Source organism: Sceloporus occidentalis, unplaced genomic scaffold (assembly GCF_023333645.1).
Source record: "Sceloporus occidentalis isolate IW3139 unplaced genomic scaffold, rSceOcc1.0.p SCAF_19, whole genome shotgun sequence".
Lineage (NCBI taxonomy): Eukaryota > Metazoa > Chordata > Lepidosauria > Squamata > Phrynosomatidae > Sceloporus > Sceloporus occidentalis.
Window position 1 is genome coordinate 5,875,900 of NW_028316999.1, and position 24,294 is coordinate 5,900,193.

Here is a 24,294-nt window from a genome sequence, read left to right on the forward strand (position 1 = left end):
GTCCCATGGAGTTTTCTATTCCATTGCGACAGTGTCAATTATTGAAACCTAACATATGCACAAAATAGAAACAAAACGAATTCTGCAAGTAAATATTGTAGATTAATAAAACAAAAAAAACGAATGATTCAGTGACTCCAGAAACTTACTTCGGTTATTATTATTATCTTATGATGAACTATTTGTTTTGGGCTAGTAATCTGATGTTCAGTATTTAAGCAATTGTAAACTATGCCATGTAATCCTTTAAGCTGTGGAAATTTATGGCCTACTGTCAAACACTGAAATGCTAAGTAAACAGAAATTTGTAACTGCACTAGAATATATGTTTGAACTGAAAAATTGATTGTGCGCTCTCATAAGAAGTCATTTTATCAGGTAAAGACAGCTGTTTTGCATTTCAAATGAGTTCATTACAAAAAAATAAAAAAACACAAATTCTTCTCATTTCTAACATTATGTTTTATGATATTTCTAGGTTTTTTATCTTTAAAGATTCTCAATGTCTGCAATGGTGGAATCACTGTCATTGCTTTCATCATTGCATGATGAAAACAAATCAGAAAACTACCTAGAACCTCACTATAAAGAATGGTACCGTGTTGCCATTGATGCTTTGATCGAAGGGGGTATTACTTCATATAAAGAATTTCTTGTCAAAGAAAGAGCTACAGAGTTTCTAGCAGAGGATGAGCTCAACTACATTACGAATCACATACAAAAGCCAGTGGATAATAATGACAATTCACAAGGAGATTTTAATGATGACACCTCTTCCTCTGGGACATATTGGCCTATGGAATCTGATGTAGAAGCTCCAAATCTTGACCTTGGATGGCCTTATGTGGCACCTGGACATGTAGGAGCTACAGACATAACTTTGTATTTTCATCCTCCAAGAGGACATCCTTTCACAATTAAAGAAATGATTAGGAAGATGATCAAAGAAGCAAGGCAGGTAAGATGTCAAAGTTAGATACACAATAGAATTTCAATGTCTGTTATTATTTGTATTTTTAACTGTTTTGATGAAGAAGGATTGCACTCTTATGAGTTCAGTGTGATCATCAAAGTTGGATTTTGCATGTGAGTTGAGATCAAAAAAGCATATTATTACTACTGAGCTTAAAGCTTGTTGTATTAGACTTGTATAATTCAGTCAACTTTAAATGATTTCTTGAGTCAACTTTAAATGATTTCTTGAAGATGTCCTCAACAATTTAATTATGTACATTTTAAGGTAAGTTTAGCCCGTCTTGAGACACTTTCTATTGATTGGCTGTTTGTAAAGGAAATTGATCTCTATGAATTCAACTCAACACAACCTACCTGAATAAACACAAATATAGTTGAATAAAATGTGTCCAACCAAGGACACATACTTGTATATGCAAATGAACCAGCTATATATTTACTTGAATAATGTTGATGCATTTAAGAAACAAACAGAACAAAAATGATGGTTAGAGAAGGGCAATGCATGGATCCAATTGTAAAATCAGCCTGTTCAGCAAGAAAACAATCTTATCTATTTCACATTGTTTGTTATCAGAAAACAAACTGTGGCTTAGGCTGTTAACAGTAAAAAGATCACAGTAAGATAAAAAGATTAAAGTTGCACCTGTGAGGAGAGTAGACTATGCTAGGTGCCATTAAAGAAATTTTGCTTTGATACTATTTCATTTAAGCATCTTTAACATTGAATGTGGAGAAGGTATAGTGACAATAAATTATGTATATCATTGTGACTATTTAGACTCATTATAGATAAAAGAATGCTTATAGGAAATGAAATAGTAACACAAAGCAGCCTTTACTCAATCAAAAATATTATATATGTATATTTTTATACATTCAAATAATACTTTCTCAAAATATGTATTTCCTATGTGTGTGATAGGAACAAATCTATTAAACGGAGAAGGTCCATGTTCTCTGTAATTGTAAGGTTATACCTCCTCTTTAAGTTATTCCTTTCCCTCGTGAGTGCTGCTAACATTGTTTTAAATCACAGTTCCTCTTTGAGGAAAGTTTGTCAAGCAGACAACTCTGCTAATTAAAAAGACCTACTTCAGAGAATTCTAAGTAACTACCATAGAATTTTGGCATTTCAGCGACCTCAGATTTTTGTAAATAACTCTGGAAACTTGAAGTCCGTGGGCTAATCCAAACTTTTAATTACCAAGGACAAAAAGAACTATAAAAACGTCATGTAAAAGTTCACAGTCAAAATTTTGCCGGGTCTTGGTTTTTTTTTAACTGACCTTGGCTCTAACTCATTACTTAGAGGATCTATGAATACCTTGATTAAAAGGGAAGAAAAAGCAATATTGTAGATTATATATTACAGATTCTTTCAGGAAGGACGGGAAATGAAAATGTACATTCCTGCATTATATACTGGGATGTTACACTCTGTAGTTAAATTATTGTCTATTTTTGGATTGTCTGCTAAGGAAAGTTAATTTATGTTATGAGAATATATAATTTAATTTTCAAAGAAATCATTTGCCTAATCTGACAATTGAGTGTATACTTGGAGAAATATGATGTTGATTAAGTATTCAAATAGAAAACCAATACCTTTCGCATCCTTTCACATTGCCACAGTTTGCACTTGTCTCATTCTTGTATTGTAGAATATCCTTTTATTATCATGATTTTTTATACACAATTACTCTATGATTGTTCAGAAAATGATTGCCGTTTCAGAAACACGAACATAGCTCGTGGTCATCCACTGACTGTGCACAACTACACAAAATAAACTGCCTCTGTGGTAGATATCATAGGGTCAACCGTTTTTTTTTTCATTTACAAGGGAAAGTCCCCGGTGTTGTTAAATTTCCCTAAAATCCCTGAAATTTAAAGGAAAATTATATCTTGAAAGTAAAATAGTATTTTGTGACATAAAAACTCTTGACAGCATATACACAGGCACAGTGGTGTATTTTGGTGGAGCGCTGCTATAGGTTTGTCACTTCAAATCTCTGCTGCAACAAAATGTGCCTTCTTCCACCTGAGGAATATAGCCAGGATAAAGCACCTAATCCCACCAGAGGATACTGCCACCCTAATCTATGCATTTATGACATCTTGTCTAGATTATTGCACTGTATGTAGGCCTCCCATAAAAAGAGCTTCACAAACTGCAGTTGGCTCAGAAGGCAGCAGCCAGGCTATTAACAAATCAACCCCCGCTCAAGCCATATTACACCTATTCTATGGTCTCGCCACTGGCTTCCTATCAAATGGAGAATTCACTTTAAGATAGGCGTGTTGTCATTTAAAGCCCTAAAGGACCAGGGACCCTGTTACCTGAAAGAGCTATTAACACCCTACATCCCTGCTCGCCCCCTTCGATCTACACATATGTCTCTTCTCTCAATACCCCAAACACGCACAAAATCAGTGCGCATTCTGCCATGCTGCTCCCACATTCTGGAACTCTCTACCACTGTCAATCAGAGAGGCCTCATCTTTAGATACTTTTAAAAAAGACTTAAAACCCATCTTTTCTCCCAATCCTTAAGATAATTCACTCTTTTTCTCTTGTATGCATATACCTGTAAAGTGCTTTGAGTCCCACCTGGAGAAAAGCGCTATATAAATACTTGTTGTTGTTATTGTAGTGTATGCACCAATATTTTTTTTAGAATATAACGCATGCATTTCGTTGCAAATCCTTGTAGTATGCAAACAACCGGAGGTTGATGTACTCGTGGATTACATGCTTTAAAAAAATCTTACTAGTGACTATATTTTCCCCTATATAAGTCCTTTCATCATAAATTTGGGAAGGTAGGTGAAAGTCATTCTTCTATTACTAAATAACAATGAGAAAAAAATTACCTGTAGGTAGTGTGTACAGCCTCGTGGTAAACTGGTTTGATGAGTAAACATGATACATATGATAAAAAAATTATAATTGGCATTGTATTTCTCCACAATATAACCTCACTCATGAATCACTATGTGCATAGGCAATTTAAAAGATACGCCAGCAATTGTTCATGTAATCAACGTATTCATTAGCAGCTTCCTGTCGCAAAAGAATATCTCAGTTATTGGTTATATGCCAGATGTCACTCTTAATTAAGAAAACTGATTTATTGATTTTCAAGAAAATAACACCTGTAAATATTGCTTAAAGTAGCATTTAAATCGACATATGTAAAGACGAATTTACATGCAATATAAAGTATGTATTTTTTCTCCTTTCAGTATCCATGCATATTATATTGCTTAATTGCTAGCTAAACAAAACACGTGCGTTTTATGTACAGTAATCCTCAGGTTAAGAAAAAGCAAATATGAAAGTAGAAGACATCTATAATTTTGGGGTTTTTTTGTATTTGCTCAATTTGCTTTAATCACATTTTCTTTAAAAAGTGGCCTTTATAAGTAAAATAATAGTTATCCAGACATCACAATCTTGCTCAACTGTAAGAGACCAGAAAGCAGACTCACGCACATACATATCTCTGTGTGTGCTTGTTTCTAAGAAGAAAAGAAATGTGGTATTTTGAAAACAGAAAACAAATGCTAGCTACAAAGCCTAAGGCAAGTGGCTTCTGCATACGGCGATGCCCGTGGCTCTCTTAGCACAGTTCACAGGGTTGGGCATGTTTCAACATTTGAGTCAGCTCATGCTGTACAGGGTGGGGAACTTTTATAAGAATTTCTCTCTTTTTACTTGTAAAGATATTGCTTCTTTCTGTACTTGCAAGAAAATAAATGTGGACAAATACCATAAACACTTAAACGTAAATAGATATCAAAGAATGCAAAATCAATTTAAAAACAGATACAAAGTTTCCATATATTTACAAATTATTGTTATGGTCTGGCAGTAATAAGAAAGCAACATATTTTTGGGTCTATTTACTAAGAAGTCGTCAGTCAAGTTAATCCCACGGTGGTAGGTTGTAAGATAAATTATGGTTGTATGAGATTGTGTATATATATACCGTATTGGCTCGGATATAGGCCGCACTTTTTTCCCCCACTTTAAGTCTTTAAAGTGGGGGTGCGGCCTATATTCGGGGTCTAGCGCAGGGCAGGCAGCGGGGTTAGGATACAGATCCCCCGCAGCGGTGCAGGGGACCTGCATCCTACTCCCCGATACGCTCAGACAGCCTCCCCTGCCAGCACTTCCCACGGGGGGGGTGCCGGCACGGGAGGTTGTCTAAGCGCATCGTGCGGTTGTCTAACCGCACGATGCGTTTTACCTCTGGCCCCCCGCCTGACTTACCGGAGCAGACTCCCGGGTGTCTTGCGGGGCCGGCGGGGGACATCTACGCAAGTTGTATACGCGTATTGCGTAGATGTCCCCCGCCGGCCTCGCAAGACACCCGGGAGTCAGCTCCGGTAAGTCGGGGGGCAGAGGAGGACAGTGGCAGCATATCTCGGGGGGCAGAGGAGGACAGTGGCAGCATATCTCGGGGAGGGAGGAGGACAGTGGCAGCATATCTCGGGGGGGGGGACAGTGGTAGCATATCTCGGGGAGGGAGGACAGTGACAGCATATCTCGGGGGGGGCAGAGTGGCAGCATGTTTTTTTGGTGCTTTTTTAAAGAAAAAAACTTTTTCTTTAAAAAAGCACCAAACTTTTAGGGTGCGGCCTATATACGGGGGCGGCCTATATCCGAGCCAATACGGTATATATATATACCCCTGTGCACATGGAGTCTTAACTGATTACCTTGAATGAGCCGCATAGACTTGAATAGAGCCCATAATTTGACATCAGAGGCCAAAAGGAATAATTTTCATGTTTTTGTGGCAGGCTTTTTCTATGATTAATTATATTTTTCTCTTTTATTGGGCTGAGGACTCAAGAACATTGTTTGACAACACTAGATGGGCCCTTAAAAATTAAGTGTAAGCTTTCTTCTTTACAGGTTGCACCTCGTCCACCTTCCTTGCATCCCACTGCCTAGGGGAGTTACAACTGGGGTAATAAGTAAAGTCCAGTTTTATTTTGACTGCTTTATTGACCAACTCTTCCATTCTACATAACAAAGATGGAGAAAGGTGGAGAAGAACTGGTTGGGGGTTGTGCCCTTCCAGGTGGCCAGAATAATGCACACTGCATTATTCTGGCCTCTCTGAGTACTTCTGCAAAAGGACGGAGCCACAGCATGCAAAACCGTGCAAATTTGTACAAATTTGAATGCACACATTTAGTTGCTTAGGCTTATAACAATGCACAACTCTCCACTCATGTTCCTCTTACTCTCCACCCATTTTTCCATTGCTCTCTGCTGAATTTTCTTCCCACTTAAGATGTTGTGGGGCTAACCCAGCCCCTATGGGTAACTAGTTCCACCTCTTTCTAAGAGAGAGCTCCAGGTAGCCTATACTGGAAAGTTTGCATGTATGCCATTCAGTACATTTTTTAATAGTTGGTTTACAAGCTGTACTTGTGAAAGCTGAGATATGTGGCACTCTGTGGCAGAGCCATCATTATCAATTTCCTGCCCTGAAGTTCTCTCTCTTCTGCTCTCCTTACTCTTACAATGGCTGCCATAATAGCCATAGTATATAGTATATAGATAATGTGGGTTTTCTATACATTGTTGACTGTTTTTGTTAAAGGGATAGTATAAATGTCCCTGACACCTTCACCCAAAAAATTGCATATTGTTACCTTAGTCTTAAGCTGCAGGTCCCCTCCTCCTCGGTGGTCTGAAGTTCACTTTTTTGCAAATGCACACAGAGTGACCAGTTTAAGCTCATTAGACCCTTCCACAATTGCTTAAAGTTGGTAATTAAATCACGTGACAGGAGATGTCTCCAAGGCAAACGTATATGGGATTCAGTAGAACGTGCATACATAAAGGGCTTACCATGATGACTTAAAATAGAAAATACATATAATGGCTGAAGTGTCCCATTATGCAGGTTTATTTAGTGAATATAACTGTAAAGTGTAGGTTGTGCAAAAAGTGACAGATCTACTTAAAAAAAAAAAATAGAAAGATGGAAATGTTATATATAGTAGAAAGGATTCAGTCACAATGCTGTGCTCTGGGACTAAGTGAAAACATCAATTAGGTTAGAAGATCAGAGCTAGAGCCCGTAGTTATGTAATTAGAGCAAATAGCACAGACAAATTAACCATAATATACAACCATAGCCAATACTTTGTTTAGAACTAGATGTAGATCACACTATAACACCAAGACTAAAGGGAAATGAACGTTGAAATAAATGTATAGTGAAGTGAAGGTAGTGTACTCAGAAATCCATAAAGGTTATAGCCAAATAATTTTTCAGAATAAGATTTACTTCACAACTTAAAGAAGGAAAAAGTCTATCCCATAATAATGTATTCTAAAAATAACCTTTTTGATAATGTGCTATGAGTCAATTTGAACTTGTCAAGGCAGGCAATGTTAACAAAAACTGCATGATGGCATGGTAGAGTAATATAACCGAAGTTATCATCCTTATCAATTTTCGTACCTTAAATTATTTTAATGATTGTTTCATCACATACAGGAGTCCCAAGACTGATGGACAAACTAGTACATATTCCCCAGGGATTAAGTATGAAAACATGTAAGGGTATTTAAGGCAAACTGTAAATGAGATCAACATGCCAAAATGCACAATGGTCCATTGATAATAATTAACAAGTAGAACAGTTGATATTCTCCTTACAATGGGATTTGGGAACTGATTTTTTTACACCATAACAATTCAGTGATTGTATGTTCTGTTATGTCTAATCTAGAGGAACTATCATCTACCCATTTCAATGTAATCACATTCATTTTTAACATTTTCATGACCTTTTTAAAATGTTTGATGTCTTGGTAAAAGAAATTAAAATACCACCAAATACAGTTAAAGATCTAACTTTTTTCTTCTTTGTGTGAGATATCAATAATCAATAAGATATGAGCCATTTAAAAAAAATACGTATGTGACTAGCAAAAAGTAGTTAGTATATAGACACACAAACATTTTCTTTGAGCGTTACAGTTTTGTATAGGATTTACCTCTGAAGAAAATGAGATTTTAGCATTATTTAATTTGATTACTTTAAACTCTGCAGACCTGGAGACTGCCTTTGTAGACATTCTAGACCTACATGACAAGGTATGACAGGGAGTTTTATTAGAGGATGGTGATGGTAAGGGGCAGATAGGATGATTTAAGAGGTCCATGGGTGGGACCAGTGGCGTCTCTACAGGGGGGGCAATTGCCCCCCCTAGGATATTCCTTGCCCCCCGTTGCCCCCCCGCCGAATTTGGAGCCACCCAGGACAGTCCCCTTGACTGCTAACGACGGCATGGTGCCGTCGCTAGCAGTCCCAGTCAGGTGCTAACAACGGCACCATGCCATCGCTAGCACTATCTTACCTTGATGGAGGTCTGTGGACCCCCATCACCACCTACCCCAGCGATCTGCCCCTCACACTGAAGGGCATCACCGGGGCCACCCGATCCGGCCGGTGACGGCACGCGCAATGACGCGATGACGTCACCTCACAACTTTATTAATAACTGACAATTGTCAGTTAAAGGGGTATGGGGGCATGCTGCTTAGATGCCTGTATCTCAGGCATCTAAGCAGCTACAGACCCCCAACATATACCGTTGGAAAGGTAATTATCTCACCTTTCCAACGGTCTGTAGCTTGTAAAAGAATAAAAAAAAATTACGTTAAAAAAAATGTAAAAAAAATGATTTAAACATAAAGTAGTTAAACTTTAAAAAAAAAAAAAAGTTTAAGTATTCTAGCTAAATGATCACTGTGGTAGCCAATGTTACCACAGCGATCATATAGCTATAAAAAGTCACATTCCCTTTTTAAAAATGGCTGATACTAATTTTTAATCCCATGATCCCTTTGATCATGGGGTTAAATTTAGCCAACGGTAGAGGGAGGCAATTTTTGAAATCCTGATGAACTGCAAATATTATTAAAATCAGCCATTTAGCCTGTGCGGTACGTGAGTAACCATCTCATCCCTGGAGCGCTTTGCATTTTTACTGCAAAACTTATTTTTGCTGTAAAAGTGATTTTTTTTTTCTCCCTTTACCATCATTTCTTTGGGATTGTAAGGGGAAAGAATGGTGTGTGTGCTTCTGTGAGTGAATGTATGGAAAGTATGGTGTGTGCTTCTGCGAGTGAATGGAGATATGAAAGGCGTGTGAATGATCAGTAATTAGGGTTGAAGCCTTGACGTGGCATTACTGCTCATGTAGGAAGTTAAATTATGGCACAAAAAGTACACATTTGCAAGAACTACACCCCTTGGCGCATCAAATGAGGGGCTGTATGTGTTTCAAGTACAAACCTGGAGTGCGCTAGACACAAATGAACATGTCGCTATGGATAGAAAAAACTAAAAAAAAAAAAATATTTTCTAGCCAAAGCGACATATTCCATCATTATTTGTGCACTCAACTTTTGTCCTAGAAATACATGTAGCCATTTGAAGCTCCAAGGGGTGTAGTTTCTTAAAATGGATGAATTGTCTGAATGAGGGAGAGCATGAGTTAATGTGTGGATGAATTGTCTGAATGAGGGAGAGCATGAGTTAATGTGTTTCATAGATGTATAATTGTGGAAGGGCAAAGATGGCACTAGCAGGATGTTTGAGCCTTGGGGACCGAGATGGCACAGGCCGGGTGTATATGGGACAAAGATGGCAAATCGTATGTGTGTTATCTGGGTGCTGGCCAGGTTCTATGTGGGCAGTGTGGACGCCATGGCTTGCTTTGGGGTGTGCAACCTGTGATCATTGCCTGTAATTTAGGGGGTTTTAAATATACCTTTTAATGCTGTGTTTTTATGTGAATTCCAATTGATCTGTACCTGCAAAGCTGGGTTTCTGTGTTATTCTGTAGATCCATATCTGCTATGCTATGTTTCCATACATTATTTATGTATACCTGCAAATACAGGGTTTGTATGTCTTGTTCAGTTGATTAATACCTGCATTGCTGTTTCCATGTATGTATTTGATCTATACCTACGATGCTACGTTTCATATATTATTATTGTATACCTGCAAATACAGGATTTGTATGTCTGATTCTGTTTATTTGATATATACCTTCAGTGCTGAGATCACAAGTGAATTTCAATTTATTTATACATGCAAAGCTGGGTTTGTGTGTTAATGTGTTGATCTATACCTGCTATCGGCAGCAGGGTCTAATATTTATATATATATTTATATATATATATCAGCAGCAGGGACTAATATTAATATATATCGGCAACTGGGGCTAATATTAATATATATGGGCAGCAGATATGATTTAATGGTGGAAATTATTAATCCCCCCCAGTTTGACTGTGGTATCTTGTGTGCCCCCCCTATATACTGTTTCTAGAGTTGCCACTGGGTGGGACTAAGATAAAATGCGGAGGCTGATTCGCAAATTTATAGTTTCACATGATGCTTAAAACATAAAAACACAGGAGATTGAAGAAAACTATGATTTGAATGACTGATCAGTCAAAAAGAGCTGCTTATAAAGAGCTACATATATTGCTTAGCCCGCCACTATGTCAAAGTACCCCAAGTACCATCTAATTTTTCATGGCTATATTGTCTACCAAGGAGCAGAAATCCGTAGGTTCGCCGTCAGGAGTTAAAAAGGCCGTGCGAGTGAGCCTATTGGTCGTCTGCAGGGTCCTCCTGCAGACGAGCCCCTGCTGGCGACCAATAGGGTCGCTTTTACAGACTTTTAAAATCCTGGCCCAGCAAATTGGCCAGCAGAGACCCCTGGTCTCCCTGCTACAACAGTTAAAAGAATTTCAGCTCCCGTTATCTCCGCACCATCGCAGGGGTCAACAGGAGCAGAAATCTGTAGGTTCGCTGTCAGGAGTTAAAAAGGCCATGCGAGTGAGCCTATTGGTTGATGCCAGGGGAGGACCCTGGAGACGACCAATAGAGTCGTTCGCACGGCCCCTTAACCCCTGACGCCGAACCTATGGATTTCCGCTAGATGGGGAAGGGACCAGGGAGGTTAGTAGACGAAGACTAACACGAAGATTCTTCGTGTTGTGTGTCTTCGTGTACGTTTTACCGGCGCTATATTCGCTTCTTCGTTTCTTCGGGACGAACAATGAAAACGCAAGTTCAAGTTCGCCCGAAGACGAATGCACAAGTCTAATTTAAAGCATTATCTGGACTCCATTAATGAGCTACCTATGTGGCAGGAGGGACTGCTCACAAATAGAGGTGCCTACAACCTAAAAAGATCACCGTTTGGCTTAAAAAGTGTTTAAGCTCTGGTATTGATTCTATAATTGTGTGTAGAATTTTACAATCCAATTTTAAAGGAAAGAGAGAGTGTCTAGAGATGTCTCAGTTTCCCTTTTCAAATGTTTCCAAAGAGGTCTGGTGATTATAGTGGGAAAGCCATGCAAGTTACAACAGTTTTGAAGAGGTAAATGCTGGACATATGCAATTAGATTTCTGGAAATTGATTTTTTTCCCTGCCCATTCGGTTTGGCAGAAACTTCAGCAGCATTTTTTATTCCGGAGCGAAATTCATTGCCTGCTGCCCACATTTACTCTCACTCATTCTCTCACACTCTCATTCTCGTTCACTCTCTCTCAGCCTCTCTAAATGTTTCCCTACCTTCTCTGACAACCACTTCCGCTTCTGCCGACCGCTTCTGTATCTTCTTCATCTGCTGTCTTTTATTTTCTCTTCAATCTGCTGTCTTCTATTTTCATCCGCATCTCCATGGACATAACCAGGTGGGACCTTCCGTCAAAATATGGAGCTTGAGGTGACGTTCCCTCCTGATCTTCCAATCAGGGAAGAGGATGTCACCAAGTGCATTTAGCGCCATTTACCCCAAACATGTTATATTGTTTTATTTTTTGTTTTGGATTGGGTAGAGTCCTGCTCGGGCTCCAAGAATTTGAGTGCTGCCTAACACTTTCATTATTTTAGCCCTAACTTGAACTCGGGGTAATATCGGGACCCTTGCAGTGACCTCCTTTCCTTTTTTCCTTTCTTTGTCCACTTCTCCCCTCTATCTGCTATGTTAACCTGAGCTCCAGGAGAGCTCCACAGCTGGAGGATTGGGGGGAAAGGCTGACCCTGTGTGGTGCGCCGTGGCTCTGCCCTTTCACGGAAGTACTCCAAGAGGCCAAAATAACGCATACAGAGGCAGATTATACAGTTTGGCATAGAGTCAAAAGTGGCCCCCAATTAGAATAAATTCAAATAAAAACAAATTATAAACTGTTTAAAACTGATTGAGACAAAAACATGTTTACTGCAACAAGTACTGTTCAAGGTCCCAGCATCGATCTAAGGACATTCTGGCGACGCCAGTATCAAGGAGCAAAAAGAACCCATCTACTTTCCCATATATGTATGCTGTATTTACACACTGTCAAAAAGGAAAAGTATATAGTAATATAAACACTGGCGATATCATTAATTCAGCATATGCTTTTTAGGTCAGCTGCTTCAACACTTGTTTACATTTGGGGGTTTTAGTCCAGCATTAACTAATTGTTGTTTGCACACATCAGAACTGTTTCTACATGGCTAATATTTTTGTAGTTACATCTCATTATAAACACAATATATAATACCAGAACACAGCTGCATCTATTTTTGTTTTTAAAATAAAATAGTTTTATTTAGAATGTACACAGATCCTTTTGTGTTCAATGCCTTCCGAGCAACCATTTATTTAAAATCAATTATAAATCTCTCTTCCTCATTTCCTCTTGATCAGTATTATTCATTCTGCTACTCATATTAGCTTGCTTCCTACCACTCAGTAATCATATTCTCTCTCTTCATTTAATTTCCTATCTCTCTGCGTATGTCCTCAATCTGGTCGGCTCTCATTATAGTTCTGTTTGTTTTTCATATGCCAGAATTAAAGTTGTATAATAAGGCGATAGGTATCATCCCAGTGGTGGTACAAAGTATGTGCTATTAACTTTACCTGGTGTCTATTTTATGCTTAGGCATCTCTGTGCTCTTTTTGTAGCTAACATTAGCAAACGTTTTGTGTTTATCATCTAGTGATTTTGCAGCCATTGAATCAATTTTTTGCAAAACCTTAATTAAATTCACAGGAGAGATGTGATCAGCTATGCTCATAGAGGTCAAGGTTAGCATTCATATTTTTGGAAAATAACAACCAGAACTGACATTTTAATTTCAAATATATGAAAAGCTATTGAGTTGTAGGAACACGTTTCTATATTTTTGAGAGTAATGCAAAATGTCATACATTGATTAGGTATTTATTATACAGTAGATTATTATACATTTTAATATGCTTTATGGGAATTAGGATATTGGGCTGTGGGAAGTACAGCATGCGTGTGTGGATGTTGGAAGCATGCGTGTCTGGATCATCACTTATTCCAACCAATTCCATGCCCACTGCCACCAATGACTTGTCATTGCCCTATGTAACCCCATGTAATACGGATATACAATTTCAGCTAGTGAAGCTTTCAGGGACTGCAGGGTGGATGAAGGGGGTTATGGACAACATTGCAATTGCTCCCCAATGGGAATTAGGATATTGGGCTCTGGATCTGGAAAAACTGGATAAATAGCAAAAACCCTGTCTTTTTTACATTATTTAGATGTGCAATTATGGCTGTTTTTAACATTGAGTGGATCCTTTGCAACAGCATAACTCCTATCCCTATATACTGAGTCAGTCAGATTACTCACTCTTATCCACACTCTCTCACACTCTGACTGCCTCACACTTTTACTCCCGCTCTTAAACACTCTGTCACACTCTTACGTATGCTTTCTCACACTCTCACTCATTCTTTCATGCTCTATCACTTCTACTCACTTGCTCTTATTCTCTCACTGTCTCCTTTCTTTGCATCCCTGTCTCCTTTCCCGCACTTCTGCTTCTTCTCTTGCTTCTTCTTCTGTCTCCTTTCTTCTGCTTCTACCTGTAAAATACCGGCTAAGTGGCAACCCTACCACCCATTATACCCAACCTCATGTCCATCACACCTCACACCCATCTTCTATTTCCCTCTTTTTTCACTCCCCACCTCTGTTTTGTTCTGTCTCTTCCTATTTATCCTGTCTCTTAATCTTTTTTTTAATCCCATCATATATTCACTGTTTTTACCCAACATTATATAATCCCTGTGTGGAAATAATATAATATAAACCATAACATGCACTACTATAAGTACATGTATTTTTGTCATACATGAAACTGCATTGCACAGATACCATTTAAAAATGTGTATTCAAACAAGTTTTTTTAATTTTGTATAAACAAGCATAATTTTAGATGTGGTATGATCGCCCACTGAAGAACAGTCATGGCCCACGCAGGAGCCTGTCACTTTCAGTCAGTGCTCAGTTGTTGTCTTGGCTGAGTACACTACTGTTTGCAATAGTGTATCTACAATTGACTTCTGTTGCTGAAATTGCCTGATTGACTTTGTTTGACCTCTTGCCTGACCATTCTATTGTATTCTATATTCTGGTTTCCTGATTTCGGCCATCATTCCCATTTCTCCATACTGGATTCCTCATCTGATAACAAGCTTAACAAGAACGTACATCTTCAAATATGTGAAAAGTTAACAAAGTTAAGAAATATGTGTACAAACATGTTTCAGGATCTAGGGAACAAAACTTAGCAGCACAGGTGTGTCAAAAAACAGCTAATGATCGACACAACCCGCTCAACACCTTTTGGCTATAGCATTTATTGGCAGTGGGTACGTAATAAAATAAGAAAAATGTTTTGATGGTCTGACAGATTCATAGCCTATATCACAGTAGTTGATCATAGTTATCCTTCATCTATTTATACCTGTGTGTGCTAGATAGGATTGAAAGGTATATGAGCACTAGATTAAATAAATTGCAATAGAGCTTTTCCATGGACAGCCTATAGAGCAGGGGTAATAATTAGTAACAGGTGGCTACTTGGTTTTACTTGCCCTCCCCTGGGGAACAGAGGCTTTCAAGGTGCATACCAAATGCACTAGGAATGACAATAACCAATATTACTTAGATATAACAAATAACTTGTGATTTAGGTCAGACTTGAATAATTTTGTTTCCCTCTTACATTTGCATAAATTACTTTCTGAATTAGTATAATCTGTAAAACAGACAATGATTATTCAAAGGTATGCTCATGATACATGATCGTGTATCTCACTCATGATCATACATTACCTGTTCTGATGGGAGAAATGCAAAAAGGTTTTAACATATGTTTTATACATATTAATACGAATAATAGTATTGCCTTTTATCTATGTCTGTTTTTCCCACATTTTGTAATTTATGTGTGTACAGCAAACTTGAGAAAAGTTTAACAAACGTGGTAAAAATTGCAAAAAAGCTCAAGACTTTAGGGCAAGAAAACCTCTCGATCATAAAGACATTGATTCCAGGGCTGTTTTCCTTTTATAATGAGGTAAATAAACATAGATATAGTAAAATGAAAAACACTGTAGTGAAATCTTTTTCTGTCTCATCAGTTTTTTCATCTTTTTTTGGCATAAATCAGTTTTGGAATACTTGGGCCAAAGAAAGGAGCCTTGTTAAATTGCAGGCCAATAGTGTTTTAATAGTGTTTCCATCAATGTTTCTATTCATTAATTGCAGCCAATATCTTAATTTTTGTTTTTTTGTTCGAACTTATTACACTATATTTGTTCTATTTTTTCCCACATATCTATGCGCCCCGACTTTTGTCTATAAGCCATTTAGGTGACAGATCATTCTTTTAATGCAGCCAACCTAGAATGAAAAAAAAAAGAAATGCCTAATTACAAACATTTCCATATCTTTTCCAACCTACCTATATTTCTAGCATAGTCATCGAAAATTATAATCTGGGATAGCTTGTCCCATCAGAATAAACCACAGCACGTTTACATTCACCTTACCTTACATGCATTCCTTTGGTCCAAAGTTCAGTTTGCATAAAAATAATAATACCGAAATAAACTGGAACAGAAACCATGTAAGAATAATTTTTTAAAAATGATCACAAAGCAGGAAGAAATAGTTGTGATTAGTCAATTAAAGAGATGTATCTTTTAATACAGTACCGGGCATGGCTTGGTTTGAGCTGTTGAAATTCTATATCAATAATTAGGTTTTTGTATTTCTTTTAAAATAATCAATGCCAGAAGGTTAGCGCCCAGTAAGATTTTAAGCCTACAAAACCATGTTCTAAATATTATTGAAGAGGTCTGATTTTGGTCTTTTTCATTATTTGAAGATGCTAATATACTTTCACTTTAGGGGGATAACAGCTTACAACCCCATGATTCAGTGAAATGTTAATAGTTTCATTCATAGAATACAAAAAGTCAATAGTTTCATTTTCTGTGACTGTGAAATTTCTGCCAAGGGTTTAGTGTGGATAGTAGTATAATCTACCATTGGAGGAAAACATTATTGCTTTTTAAATCCACCTAAATGAATTTGCTTCAGTTGGCGAGGTTACTAGGCTAGACATATTTTGTACATAAAATAGTTATGTATGATCTTGAATACATTTCCAGTTGCAGTAGTAAAGGCAAAGTAAAGCAATTCAAGAAAGCCTGTGGTGTGCATAAAGTTATCCTAATGATTTAAGAATAGTCAAGAACAGTAAATAAATAATAAAATATGAATTACAATTATATAAGAATATAAAGTATTAATAATCTTAAAGGCATATACAAGATTGGTCAATTTGTTGCTTTATGATGTTATTAATGTACCTATACTGTATAACACTTCTGTACATCTATTAAACTGTACTTAGTTAAATTAATATGCATGATTTAATAATACAATACATCTAATTGGTATAGAACTGTGAAACCTTGTTTGATAATAAAAACATACCTCATAATGTTTTGTTTTTCATAGGTGATAGCAATTGTTATGGATATGTTTACTGATGTCGATATTTTCAAAGAACTTGTGGAGGCATCCACCAGAGGGGTACCAGTTTATCTTCTTCTGGATGACATCAACTTTCCTCATTTTCTTAAGATGACTGAGAAACAGGGGATACAAATACAAAGACTCAGAGTAAGTGTGATACCCGGTGTCTTTCTTAATGATTCCAAGTCAATCGTTTCTTGAAAGAATATGGAGTATATCAAATAATTTTGAATTTGCCTTCCAACAAAAAGGTGATCGCTAACCATAACCAACAAGTCAAAGAATAATTGATATTTGTAGAAGCAGGCTATAATCCGGTTCACTGCTAAAACCGATTTAAGCTTTACAGCTAATGAAAATAATTTACAGACTTCCTAAAACTGCTGCCTTAAACTGCTGCCTGCCTCCTTTGCGGCTTTAACACTCCTTATTTATGTCTTTGCTCAATGCTGGTTACTTTTGTATTATACCAGAGTTCTGCCAGTTCCCTTGTTTGCAGTGTAACACAGACTTTTTGATTCTTAGTAGTTTTATCCATCTGGAATATATTATTGTCACCCCCGATTAGCCCTTGATGGGCTAAAATAGTACATATACTAAAAGATAGATAGATAGATAGATAGATAGATAGATAGATAGAGATGCCTTCTTTAACCAGCAGCATTCAAGAAATGCATCCTTATTTTAATTCAGACCTATATATATTTTGCACATTGTCATTGTGTCACCATCAAATTTAATTAAAAAGGATAGATTCTGCCTTATATCTGCACACACTTTTCTTTTCAATTGAAAAATGTCTTGGATGGAAAAAAAGAACCGTTTTCAAAATCAAAGCAAAAAATATGATGATTTAGTCATTTTCTCTTTACAGGCATGGAAATAACTTTGAAAAACAAACAGTTTTTCTTCTTACAGGAAAAAACAAGAAAGTTTACAATTATAAGCTGCATGTCATTTTTTCCTACAATAGAACAGATTACACATTGCATAAAAAAAACAAAATTCAATAGGAAGAACATGACTGGTATAAATATAGTCAAATTTAAACTGTAAAATTTAGCTAGAATAAGAGCATTTACAGTGATGTTACATGCCATCTCTAAATTCAGTATAACAAATTGCGAATCCAATTTTTTCACTTCACTTACATGTAATAATATTATGAATCCAGGGGCAGTTGCAGACTATTTGGTGCTTAAGCAGAATGGCCTGTCATGATCCCATCTTTAAAAATGAATAATTATACAAAATGTTAACAATTGCAAATTATTTGAAAGAAAATACATTAAAGGGGTATCATTTGTGTTGGGTGTGTTGAAAGGCAGGGCAGGTTGGTCATTTGGGACTTGCAGGAATCCAGAAGCAATCCCAAGGAAGTTGATTAGTAGTTTGTTTGGATTGCAGTACACAATATATTTCAGGGTGGACACATTAGATGGGGTTACATAACATAATTATATGAGAGAAACAATATATGCAAAAAGTACAGATTTTATTTATAAAATAATTGAATTTAGTTTTAACGCTCAAATGACACTGGGGCACCTGTCACAATGTCCAGTCTCTGTAACCAAATATCACACATTTAATGTAGCTACAAGTCAGCTGCCAGATTGAACTTTGCTAACGATTTTTTTAGTAGTAGTAGTGGAAGCAGTATGTTATTTCAACATAATAGTGTATGTCTTTTTCATTGTATAAAGCACATTATTTTATATTGTGTAGCATCTTAGGGTACCTATACTGTAGTGCCTTTTATTCGCAATGCACTTTTTTGCATTGCGAATAAAATACCGGTCTGTTTATCTAAATGGTATAGCTAGCCCTGTGCCACAATTAATGCTGATTTGAATAAAACTGTCAGCAATGTATTGCACTAGTGCTTGAGCCCAATAAAATACACCTTAAGACATGCTGAAATATACAAAGGAATTGGTAGTTGATAAAATGGCTTTGGTTATGGGTTTATTTATATTGTAAAGATGATCTAAATCTCTGGAATTTAGTTAGTTTCTGCTTCACAAAATACTGATACAATCGTTACCGTATATGACTGCAGTCTAAGCATCCTGCTCTTATTCTTAGTATTCTAACATCAACTGACCTCTATGAGCAGTCTTTGAAGCATGATAATGAAATAACTCTCCAAGTTGAGTATTTTGGAACAGAGAATGCAAAAAAAGCATTTACTTTTACACACCAACAATTTTAATATAAATACTACTCTAAACAAAATTCGTTTTAATTAATTTGCAATTGCGTGTGGTTTATGTTGTGTGTATGTGCTGTGCTGTCATAACTACATATTGCTCGTGTGCTCATCTAGATTAAATAGAAACGGCATATTAATATTTTATTAAGGATATATGGTGCATTTTTGTACAATATAATAGTTATTTTGCCTTTATTGTATACTTATTTTGCATGCAACATTTCTCCTTTTGTAATAATACAATGTAAAACATAAAAAGTAACATTGTTTTATTGTTTTTATTTCACAGAACATGAGAGTAAGAACTGTTAAAGGACAGGATTATTTTTCAAAATCAGGAGCTAAATTCTGTGGTCAAATGAAACAGAAATTTGTGCTGGTTGATTGTGAAAAAGTCATGTATGGTACTTACAGGTAAAATCTGTTTTTTTTTATGATTTCCAAATTTCATGGTTGGTCTAGCAAACATAATTTTTTTTTGTGGAGCTTGTGTGATTTTATTTTTAAAAACACTAGCAACAAGAACCGACATATAATTACTATAATATTATTCAGATAAAGGATATCAAGAGTGCAAAAACATCTTGTTTGTGTCTATTGTGGTTTAAAAAAAAAATTATATTTACAGCAAACAGCACATTGGGTGTATGTAATTCATTGTAATTAACTTGTCTTGTATTATGTTTTATCTAGCTTCATGTGGTCATATGAAAAGGTCCACCTGAGTATGGTCCAAATTATCAGTGGAAAGCTAGTGGAATCTTTTGATGAAGAATTTCGAACACTGTATGCCCGTTCTTTCATTCCCTCTGTGTTTGGCCCAGAAGATTCAGTAATAGGAAAACATAAAAAAATTCCCTGGGAAACTCATTCCTACCAGAATTCAATATCTTCTTTAATTTCAGCTTCAAGTCAAAGAAGCCTCTTTGGAAGAAAAGACCAAATTAACACATTGGACTCTGCCTACTTAAAAACAAGAAGTAGATTTACAAACAATGAAGAGGACAAATACGGCATGAGAACTTTATCGTATCGTCCTCATCACCAGTTAGGATTCAATGTCCAAAATAAAATTAATCACTTCCAGCAATTTGAACGGCACGATAACTGGAAGCGACATAGCTATGCTGCTGGGGACAAGGCAGAGCCATCTTCCTACCTGTTGCTAAACAGAAGTATTAACAACAGAGCTAACAATGCACCAATTAACTGGAGTAGGCAAGCAGATGTTTCCAGTATTGGATCATCATCAAGAGGTGGCTATTCAAGCAATTATAATTACAATGGATCCACACAAAGTTTTGCTAACAGGTTATCACAAAGGCAGGCACCCAAACTTCATGAAAGAAATTCAAATGTACGAAGGTCTTTCCATGGAACAGATAGCCATATACGATCAGTTCAGCAAAGGATGCCAACACTGGAACATACTACCAAGTCATTTCTACGTAATTGGCGAATTGAATCTTACCTAAATGATCATTCGGATATCATCCCAGACACACAAGAAACTAATGGAGACATCATAGTAAATGAGGGAAATGAAAAAGTCATTGAGAATTCTCTCTATAATCACTCTCGTCTCCGCTCATCAATATTGTATAAGCCAACATTGCCTGAACAAAAGGAAGCTAACAGTTATACTACTGGTTCATCACATTCAAACTCCACCATAGTTGATTCTCAAGGAAGCCTCACACCAAAGGCATGCACACCACAAAATAGGTTCTCAGAGTCTAGTAACATGAATAACTTCAACTATGAAGCTCATCACTTGTCACAACAGGATACACTAAAGAGACATAGTTTGCAGGTTCCAGATGGCACACGTATAGGTTCACATTACACAAAACAGGGACCATCCAGTTACCTGTATACAACTCTTTGTACTAATAGACCATCAGACAGCGTTAGGAACCAGCAAACTGATAGCATCCTAAAACGACGCAGTTTACCTATTTTTGAAAGTCGGAAAGTTAATACCAGTCAAAATAGCATAATACCACAAAATTACATTTACAACACTTTAGTAAAACAAAAAACTGAAAACCCTGTTCATCAAGATGACTCAACATTAAATAGCAGTCAGAAATTAGAAACCAGATTGCACAATACAGACAACAGCAGCAAACCACACAACTCTATTGTGACCAATGCCTTATCCACAGAATCATTAGATGAAATTAATAATGAGGAACATGTGAAAGATGGAACTGGCAAAAAAGAAAGCAAAGGATCCCCCAATTTTCTTAAAAAGGGATCAAAAAAGCTTAAATCTTTACTTAGTCTTGCACCGGAGAAAAAAGAAAGCCTATCTAAAAGTAAAACACCTTCTTTTTATAGAATGTGCAGTAGTTCAGACACACTTATTTCTGAAGATGATAGCCAGGAAAGTAATAAAAAGTCTGATACAAAACATGATACATTGCTAAAACGAGAAAAGTCATCTTCACAATTCAGTCTTCATAAAAGTAAAGAAAATGTTGGTGCTAGCATATCTCCCACTGCCATCATTGATGAGTCCATAAAAAAAAATCCTGCTCCTGCTGCTACAATTGTTGAGAACAAATTTCTGGAGAATACTGGAGATGCATCTGCCCCGCGATTTAATACAGAGCAAATGCAATTTCAAGATACCCGTACACAAAATGTTCCCTATGGAAGGGCAATGTCTCCAGCAGTGCAGCATAGGGAAATGTATCTGAGACATCAGAAAGAGGCAGCACAGAGGGAGACATCAGTGCGAGAGTTACAACATGATATGCCTCCAATGTTACAGAGGGAGATGCATCTGAGGCACTCACAACATAGGGAAATACCTCAAAAAGACATACTACGCAGGGATTTACACATTCAACAAAAGCCAGATTACCAAATGCCTCAAGCGGACACTAGTCATGCTCGAGTAACTGAAAGGAGAATTTATAGTCGTTTTGAACCATTTAGTAAGCTAGAAAACACAATTACACCTAGTGTGCACAACAATAATGTTCAAATTCCAGACTTTTCTAACAAAGGGATTGGAAATAACTATAACAGACCCAGTCAAATGAATTACAGTTCGCCAGTTTACAACTATGTGCAACCAAATGAAAATAGATTCGGAAGATTCATGCAGAAATTTGGAAGCTTTATTCACAAAAAACAATAAACAAAATGAACCATTTTTTGGACTTTTCTAATTCCTTGTAAAAAAAATAACACAACCAAACAAAATGGCTGCTTCATACCTAAAAAGGAAGAATTAATGTATTTTCAAAAAAGAGTTTTACAACTGTTGTATAGTAATTGGTTTTCTTAATAAAACTATTTTGGTCATGTTGTATTGTTATTTTTTGGGAATGGCCAATGACCAAATTAAGATGAATAATAATATTATATAACAATAATATATATAACAATAATGTTGTTCAGCATGAAAGTCATAGATTTATATTGCAATGCTACCTCTTTGCAGTGGGAGTATGACTTACAATTTTCCTCACGAATGTGTACAATTGTACAAGTTCAGTACATTAACCCAGAGTGTGTATTAGTCTTTCAAGTCGGAATCAATATTCTGCAACTAAATAAACGTGTCCTTATTATTGTTTAAAATGAAAATTATTGTAAAGCCACTTCCAATACTATATTTTGCTTTGGGTTTTTTAATCCTAAAAGCATAATTTTACAATTAATCAACATTAACTGCAACTACGATCTCACATGCAACCTTACATGTACGGGCTTTGTCGTTAAGGGGTTAAACAGTTTTTCTCAATGTCACTGGTACAATCATCATCCTGTCCCCACATGTTCCCTTAACTCTGACCTCTGATTCACCTCTCCAATCTTTCTAACACTTTAGTAACACATCTCCCCTTTTCAATCTTTTCGCTGATTGCCTTTATGCTTCGGTATAAATACTGGAAAAAAATATGGGAAAATACCAGTTGTCCAAGGGAAGAGGTGTAGATAAAGACTAGTAGAGGCCCAAGAACTGAGCCCTGAGGAAAACCAACAGTTAGCAGTAAGTTCCAGTGAATGAGACACTAAAAATATGGTCAGAGAGGTATGATTTGAGCCAGGAAAGAGCTGTGTTATGGATGCCATGAACCCATGGAGGGTTTGTAGAAGGAGGGGGTGGTCAACTGTGTCAAAGACTGAGGAGATGTCTTAGAGAATAAGTAGTGAGAAGTGGCATTTTCTGTTGAATGCTGTGATGAGTTAAAAAAAATATAAAAGTGAGAATTGTCTTCCAATTTTTCATTATTTTATTTTTTTTTTTATAGGAAATTAAATTATATGTTAAAACAGCCTGGGTCACGAAGGGTACAAAAAATAAAAAAAACAGCCTGGTTCTTAAGGGTTAAGTACATCTTCCATTTGCATACATGCTCTGGATCTCATTGTGTACAATGATGTGGGGTATTCGTGTATTGTACACTCACTCATAATATAATATAGAAAGTTCTTATTTTGATGCCTTAGCAATGCTTTGAACAGCTACTATAAGCATTTCTTTTGAGAAATTATACTAGTGACTACTCTTGTGGTTTTTACTTCACTGCTCTCCAAAAATAGATTGTGAAAATGAGTGCCTCTTTAAGATGTTATTGAAAAAGAAAACTACGCTCCCAGTATTAAACATTTTAACAATGTAACACAACAGTTTAATTCAAATATTCTAATTATGTTGAAAAATTCATTACAGCCTATACTCATACAGCCTATAATTTTTAATTATTGAAATTGAATCAATGAAATCATTGGATTGAAGTTATTTCAGGAAAAAAATCTGTATTAGCAAAAGCGTTTTCAACCAAAAGCCTTTTTAATTAACTGAATGAATTGTACATTACCAATTAGATCAGTTCATTTAACTTTCCAATAACAAGCATGTTATTGACAAGATTGACATTAAAGCATTGTTTGTGTAATATATAGGCTAATTTGCTTCAAAAGTACATAATGTTTTAAAGCTGTTTGTAGAATGTATCATTTTACTGGAAGTGGCATTTTCACGATGTCCATGGAAAGTGTGGTGGTCTAAACAAACAAATACCCCAAATAGATATTAGCTTAATATGCATTACATTTGATGGTCACATGTAAACATTGATAGTGCAACTGGTTCAGAAACTATACAGAAACAGGCCCAGACTGCTCATCTGGCACACCAAATGGTGTGTAGTCATCT

At 36.5% G+C, this 24,294-nt stretch overlaps 1 protein-coding gene across 1 annotated transcript; it reads left to right on the top strand.

The window, feature by feature from the left end:
* The first annotated feature begins 511 nt into the window (after positions 1-511).
* Positions 512-22,266, top strand: LOC149302350 (scaffolding CK1 anchoring protein B-like). The gene is made up of 5 exons (XM_089482433.1): positions 512-958; positions 16,883-17,047; positions 19,405-19,529; positions 19,809-21,795; positions 21,979-22,266. Exons 1-5 carry the CDS (start codon positions 512-514, stop codon positions 22,264-22,266), a joined length of 3,012 nt encoding a protein of 1,003 aa, XP_089338559.1.
* The last annotated feature ends 2,028 nt before the right edge of the window (positions 22,267-24,294 follow it).

Coding starts and splice junctions, on each gene's coding strand:
- LOC149302350 (XM_089482433.1), top strand. CDS start 512: ATGGTGGAATCACTGTCATTGCTTTCATCATTGCATGATGAAAACAAA. Junction 17,048..19,404: donor TACAAATACAAAGACTCAGA/GTAAGTGTGATA, acceptor TTTATTTCACAG/AACATGAGAGTAAGAACTGT. Junction 21,796..21,978: donor GAAGGGCAATGTCTCCAGCA/GTGCAGCATAGG, acceptor ATTCAACAAAAG/CCAGATTACCAAATGCCTCA.